Source organism: Hyla sarda, chromosome 5 (genome assembly GCF_029499605.1).
Source record: "Hyla sarda isolate aHylSar1 chromosome 5, aHylSar1.hap1, whole genome shotgun sequence".
Lineage (NCBI taxonomy): Eukaryota > Metazoa > Chordata > Amphibia > Anura > Hylidae > Hyla > Hyla sarda.
This window is the reverse complement of record NC_079193.1, coordinates 323,009,118-323,016,290: the sequence shown is the minus strand read 5'-3', so window position 1 is coordinate 323,016,290 and position 7,173 is coordinate 323,009,118. Positions and strand designations below refer to the sequence as shown.

The 7,173-nt window shown below is 40.7% G+C and overlaps 1 protein-coding gene across 1 annotated transcript; it reads right to left on the bottom strand.

The window, feature by feature from the left end:
• Positions 1–4,188: 4,188 nt before the first annotated feature.
• LOC130272730 (uncharacterized) lies at positions 4,189–5,071 on the bottom strand. The gene is made up of 2 exons (XM_056518602.1): positions 4,911–5,071; positions 4,189–4,824 (listed from the first exon to the last, which is right to left on the bottom strand). Exons 1-2 carry the CDS (start codon positions 5,033–5,035, stop codon positions 4,224–4,226), a joined length of 726 nt encoding a protein of 241 aa, XP_056374577.1. The 5' UTR covers positions 5,036–5,071; the 3' UTR covers positions 4,189–4,223.
• Between the last annotated feature and the right edge of the window lie 2,102 nt (positions 5,072–7,173).

The window sequence follows — 7,173 nt, the reverse complement described above, 5'->3', positions numbered from 1 at the left end:
ATTGGTAAATATTAAGTCTAGTAGGGCGCCCCCTGGCAACCGGGCAAACTTGTTGGGGTGTGCCAGTTCAGGACTAGCTTCCCTGACACTTTTCCCTCTACCCCATTTTCTAACTGTAACCCAGCTAACTGCCTGACTGTCCTGCACCTCAGTCCCACTATCTTCCCCCACCTCTACCCCAGAGAGTACCTGCTCAGTGAGCAGGAGACTCCTCTCTGGGTTGTCAATGAATCTCAGTGTTGCCAGTTGCTCCTCTAGATCCAGGATCTGGGCTTCCAAATGAGCAACTCGCACACATCTCGCACAACTATATGCACCCTCAAACTGTTGTTCAAGGATTGCATACATTGTGCAAGATGCACACTGGACTGCCTTTTCCAACATGGAGGTCATTTGGGGATAGCAAAAATTAACAGAAAAGAAAAAAAAAATCAAATATTTCAATTTAAACTTTCTGAATTTAAAGTCCCTTAATTTTAACTCCCCTCACTTTTATACTCACTCACTTGTATGCTTCACACTCTTGTATACAGACAAACAATCACTAGCACAACATAGTGTACTTGCTTTATATTTATCACAACCACAACCACCTCTCTTCCACTGCCTGGAAGTGAATCCACTTTAGTGACATTTTTTTTTTTTATTTACACATCCGAATTTAACGAAAAGTCGTCAAAGACCTGTGGGGTGTTAAGGCTCACTGGACCCCTTGGTACGTGCCTTGAGGGGCGTAGTTTCCAAAATGGTATGCCATGTGGGGGTTTTCTGCTGTTCTGGCACCATAAGGCCTTCCTAAATGTGACATGCCACCCAAAAACCATTTCAGCAAAAATTCACTCTCCAAAATCCCATTGTTGCTCCTTCCCTTCTGAGCCCTCTACTGCACCCACCGAACACTTGACATACACATATGAGGTATTTCCTTACTCTAGAGAAATTGGGTTACACATTTTAGGGGGCTTTTTCTCCTATTACCCCTTGTAAAAATTGAAAAACTGGGTCTACAAGAACATGCGAGTGTAAAAAATGGAGATTTTGAATTTCCTCCTTCACTTTGCTGCTATTCCTGTGAAACACCTAAAGGGTTAACACACTTACCCAAATGTCATTTTGGATAATTTGAGGGGTGCAGTTTTTATAATGGGGTCATTTGTGGGGTATTTCTAATATGAAGGCCCTTCAAATCCACTTCAAAACTGAACTGGTCCCTGAAAAATTCCAATTTAGAAAATGTTGTGGAAAATTGCTGCTGAACTTTGAAGCCCTCTGATGTCTTACAAAAGAAAAAACCTGTCAACTTTATGATGAAAATATAAAGTAGACATATTGTTTCTGTGAATCAATATATAATTTATTTGGAATGTCTGATTTTGTTAAAAGCAGAGAGCTTCAAATTTAGAAAAATGCTAAATTTTCTATTTTTTCATAAAATTTGGGAATTTTTCACCAAGAAATGACGCAAGCCTCGACAAAAAATGTACCACTAACATGAAGTAGAATATGTCACGAAAAAACAATCTCAGAATCAGAATGAAAAGTAAAAGCATCCCAGTGGTCAGATGTGCAAAAAATGGCTGGGTCCTTAAGGTGAAAATGGGCTGGTTCCTTAAGGGGTTAAACCCCACTGGCATTTGACAGATCTTTGGAACAGTGGGCTGTGTAAATGAAACATTTTCATTTTTCATTTTGACAGACCACTGCTCAAAAAAATCTATCAGACACCTGTAAGATGTAAATGCTCACTGCACCTTTTATTAGGGGTGTAGTTTCCAAAATGGGGTCACATGTGGGGGGGGGGGGTTCACTGTTCTGGCACCATGGAGGCCTAAACGCACATGGCCTTCAATTTCAGCCAGATTCTCTCTCCAAAAGCCCAATGGTGCTCCTTCTCTTCTGAGCCCTGTAGTTCACCCGCAGAGCACTTTACATCCACATGTGGGGTATTTTCTTACTCAGAAGAAATGGGGTTACAAATTTTGCAGGCTTTTTCTCCTATTACCCCTTGTGAAAATGATAAAATTGGGGGTAACAACAGCATTTTAGGGGAAAAAAAATATATATTTTTTATTTTCACCTCCAACTTTAACTAAAATTTGTCAAACACCTGTGGGATGTTAAGGCTCACTATACCCCTTGTTACTTTACGTGAGGGGTGTAGTTTTCAAAATGGGGGTCACATATGGGTGTTTTTTATGTTTATGTCAGGACTGCTGTAACTACCAGCCACCCCTGTGCAAATCACCAATTTAGGCCTCAAATGTATATGATACACTCTGTTTACATTAACATGCTGGTGTAGACCCAAAATTTACCTTTTCTTAAGGGGTAAAAGAAGCGGAAAAAAATTTGTAACCCAAAACTGTTGCCTTGAAATATGAGAGGGCTCCAAGGTGAAAGAGCACAATGTGCATTTGAAGCCTAAATTAGGGATTTGCATCCACCACCAAATTACCCCACGGCAGTTCTTCCCAAATAGGGTGTCTCCAGCTGTAGCAAAACTCCCAGCATGCCAGGACAGTCAATGGCTATGCCGATGTTCTGGCCCCTGTATCACCCGTCATAATGCACAGAGTAAGTTTGCTCTGTGCATTGATGACAGCCGGGTGCCGCAACCGAGATCACAGGGGTCCTTTGGAGAGGGGATAAGAAGTCTTGGTGCGTAGTACCCCTTTAAGAGGGAAAAACATGATATATATGATTAACCCCAACCCAAATGTACCCTATTTTTATTTTCTACCTAAGGTACATAAAGACAGAAAAAAAAAACACCTGGTCGTCCGATAGTTGCCAGATGTTTATCTAAATATATAGACCATCAGTTACAGAAATGTACCTTCCTGAACGAAGGTATCGCCGAAACGATTGTTATGGTGGCGTCACTCCTGCTTGGTTCAGCTGCTGTATTGTTTTTTTTTTTATAGTTCTTTGGTATGTATGCTGGTTCTTAGACATGATTATGATCTCTATGGAAGCTGTAATAGCCCCTATTATGCACTTTATATTTGTCCACCAGTCATGCACTTCATCTTTATGTTAATGTATTATGCGCAAGCAGGTAGTGTCGCCCCTTTTGTCTAGTCTCCCCCAGTAGTTGTAATCCTCCCCTTCTTTTATGTCTTATGAACTATATGTTTTTAATACAATCAATAAAATTATATATATTTTATATTCTACCTAAATGACTCTTTTTGTATTTGTGGTATAACTAATAGTATGGAGATCATATATGAAGCCGCAGTCACTTTGGTGCCATTAATTTTTAGAGATCTATGATATCCTAATTATATGCTGCTGTATGCTGCTGATTGCATTTACATTGCTTCATTATATAGTAACATACCACATGACAGAGGAGTGGAAGCTGTATGATCTTTTTTAGTGGAAGATCCCTTGATGCCCATACATCAGAGGAACTTCATTTTGGAGGCCATTAAAGAGTAGTCCAGTGTTGAAAAACATCCCCTATCCCAAGGATAGGGGATAAGTTTCAGATTGCGGGGGGGTCCGACCGCTGGGGGTCCCTGTGATCTCCTTTACGGGGCCCTGTCTCGCTGGCCAGATAGCGTGTGTTGACCACCAGAAGAAGGGGCAGCCGACATGCCCCCTCAAAAAAAGCGCTATGGCAGAGCCAGAGATTGCCAAAGGCAGCGCTGCATCAGTCCTCCAAAAAATTTGAGTTCCTGGATTTAAATATCTATATTCAGGATGGCTGGTTCCATACTGCCACCTATTTTAAGGAGGTGGATGCAAACAGATACCTCGACTTTAACAGTTGCCATTTGAAATAATGGAAGAAGAACATTCCATTCGGTCAAATGAAAAGAATCCGAAGGAATTGTTCTTCCACACAAAAATGCCAGCAACAACTAGATAACCTGGAGGATCGTTTTAAACAAAAAGGGTATCCCAAACCCCTTATACAAGGAGCACGCCAGAAAGTGGACAAATTAGAACAAAGTGCTTGTTTGAAAAATAATTAACAGGGTAATGCAGAGGGTGGTTATAATGATGAATTTGATTCTGTTTTTCTAACTAGGTATTACACTTCACACACCAATATTTATATTTATTTTTTTGTATAGGTAATATCACCAGCTCATATTATTGTGCCATGATTACTGGCACCATATGTAGTCCCCCAGTTATTCTTCTTTAGTTTGTTTTTCTGTGTCCTGTGCAGTATTTCTCCCAGAAGTCCACTTGATGGCCCACATGGTGGTCTACACCCCAAAGTCATCAATTTTTACTCTAAGAGAGAGTGTGCAGCTGTTTCTGGAAACGGTCAACAATAACCTCTGCATGGTGGAATAATAGGTCACGATGTTTATCAGGATCAATAGAAGCATCACCCACTCGATGATTGTGATGGGGATTTCACGGATCTCGTCCCAGTCTTCATCATTATAGAATAATTCCTTTAATGGTTCATATCCAAAATAGAAAATTGTGCAGACAAAAGTCAGGCCACAGCAGGTGCATCTACTATGGTGGATGACTTTGTTTGCTCCTGGTAATTTATACATCTGGATGGACTGCCCAAGGTAGTATAAGGCTTCACATGTAATTGAAATTATCGTGCTGACAAAGTGTATCCTGGGATATTCTTTGGGGGAAAATACATGCATGACAGCTGTGCCAAAACAGGAGGCCCACACAATGGCCAGCAGGATCCTCTGGATCAGGACCTGATGACCCCTGAACTCTTCAGTATGCATAACCATATACTTATAAATGAGAAAGGTTAGTACCAAAGTGCCAATGGACGTCCCTATGAATCCAATTCTGAATAATATGCTTTCGGGAAAGAAATTTCCCACATCACTGTGAAGGAAAAGAAACCAATGTTATTATGAATATTTCCTCACTCCCAACCCATGAAATAAGAATCATGTGCTTGTTTATCTTACCTGATGCTCATCAGTGGTGAGGTTGCATGGCCGAAGACGACCGTCATGATGTAGCTGGTGGCAAGCCAGGCCGCACACCAAAACGCCAACATGAGGGGGACGAACCCCAAACCTTTTAGCTCCATTTCAGACAAGTAGAAGAAGAAGACGCTAACCTCACTAATCTCACTAATCTCACTGTAACAATCTACAGACTGACGGCTCGGGCGGCTGTCAGTGGAATGTCAGGACTACAGCTGTCTATGACATCACATGTGACATGTCAGAATGACTGCTAGTTTCTTGGAGCTGCGATGATTTAGTATATGCTATAGACAGAACCTGATGTTTTTACTATGGACCTTACAGACCCCCAGAACCCAAGTAATTAGTGCAGGGGCTCCATTTTGATCATCTCATATTTCACATTATTTGAGTTCCAGGGCTCAGATACATTTGCACCCTCTATAGCAGTGGTCTTCAAGCTGTGAACCCCCAACCGCTGCAGAACCACCACTCCCAGCATGCCCAGACAGCAACTTTGCATAAGGAAATAGTCTAATTAAACTTTTCTTATATATAGAATCCCTGAAATCTCCAAGAATAAGCCTCTAAGGGTCTCGTTCGATCTTAATGTTATACCTTTTTTCAATAACATTGATGATTCCAAAATGTATGAATATAGGAATAATTCCATATAAGATACAAAAAGTTAGCATCCTCCATCTGACATTTTGGACAGTTTGCATCCTGTCTGAGGCCCATACGCTTCAATCCCCATGGAGTACATCCTATACAAAATCTTACACTGTATCATTACATGGGCCTTACTATATGATGTAAAGTTCAAGTTTACAAAGGCTCTGCCCCATGAATCTGAATGTAAACCCCCCAAGTCCCTTTCCCATCTACCCTTGATAGCATCAACATTTAATACATTTTTGTCATGGGTTTAGGGACAGGGGGCCCTCTCATTAATTCAACAAGGGGGTGTGAATGTACTCTACTCAACTCTCCTTTTATTGATTTATGATCTGCGTTACTTATTTGTAAAAAAACAATGTTTCTGATTGTCTGCCACCCCATACTTATGGGCTATCTCTTCAAACGACTTTATTTGACCTAAAGCGTATAATTGATTTACATAAATAAGCCCCTTTTCATCCAAAAGAGTGAATCTTTAATTTTAAGGAATTCTTTAAGTGCTTTATTCAACCATAATGAAGTAAAGTCAAAACTCCATGTTATTTAAAAAAAATGTAAGTTCCTCCCATACTTTATTATATAGATATGCATGGGTGTAGTGAGTATCCCAGCTTCCAAAATCTCAAAAATATCCTTATAACGACCCATTAGGGTATGTTCACACTACAGTATGTGAACAGAATCTACGCTTGCTGAATTTAGCGAGTGGAGATTCATACTGGCAGTCGGCGGCGGCGGTAGGACCGGGCGGCACTGAGCCGTCACCATTGACAGCTATGCAGTGCTCGCGGACTTCTGTGCAAAGAATGAACATGTTCTTTCTTTGCGCTGAACAATTTCAGCAGCTGAATTGTCCATTGCTGAAATTCCGCAGTGTGAACGGGTCTCGCGGAGACCCATTCACACTAATGTTAAGTTCACACCGCGGAATTACGCCCGTGGAATTCCGCAGGAATTCCGTAGTGTGAACATACCCTTAGAGAGAAAAAATAGGACTACATTTTCCCTCCTTCTCATAATTATCTGCAATTTTAGTGCTAAAAAGTACCTAAAAAAAAAAAAAGCGCCCAACCCCCATCGTGCTCAGCTAACGTTAAAGAAACATATTTCATTCTCGTGCTTTCCTGCCCCAAAGTAGTGAATTTAATAAAGAAATAAGTGCTTGGGACCATTTTTCTGATATCCATATAATATAGAAACATAGAATGTGTCGGCAGATAAGAACCAATTGGCCCATCTAGTCTGCCCAATATTCTGAATCCTATCAATAGTCCCTGGCCCTATCTTATATGAAGGATAGCCTTACGCCTATCCCATGCATGTTTAAACTCCTTCACTGTATTTGCAGCGACTAGTGTTGCTCACGAATATTCGCAATTCGAATTTTAATCGCGAATATAGCATATTCACGAATTCGCGAATATTGCGGATATAGCACTATATATTCGTAATTACGAATATTCGCTTATTTTTTTGTTTGCGCATATGTGAAAATTTGTGCGCACATGCGCAAATTTATGCGCATATGCGCATATTTGCGAATATTGCGCCCTCCCTACATTAATGGTATAGAGAACTG

Excerpts from the sequence above, each read along its gene's own strand:
- LOC130272730 (XM_056518602.1), bottom strand. The coding sequence starts at position 5,035 with ATGGAGCTAAAAGGTTTGGGGTTCGTCCCCCTCATGTTGGCGTTTTGG. Across the intron at positions 4,825-4,910 it reads TCACCACTGATGAGCATCAG|TGATGTGGGAAATTTCTTTC; the intron begins GTAAGATAAACA and ends TTTCCTTCACAG.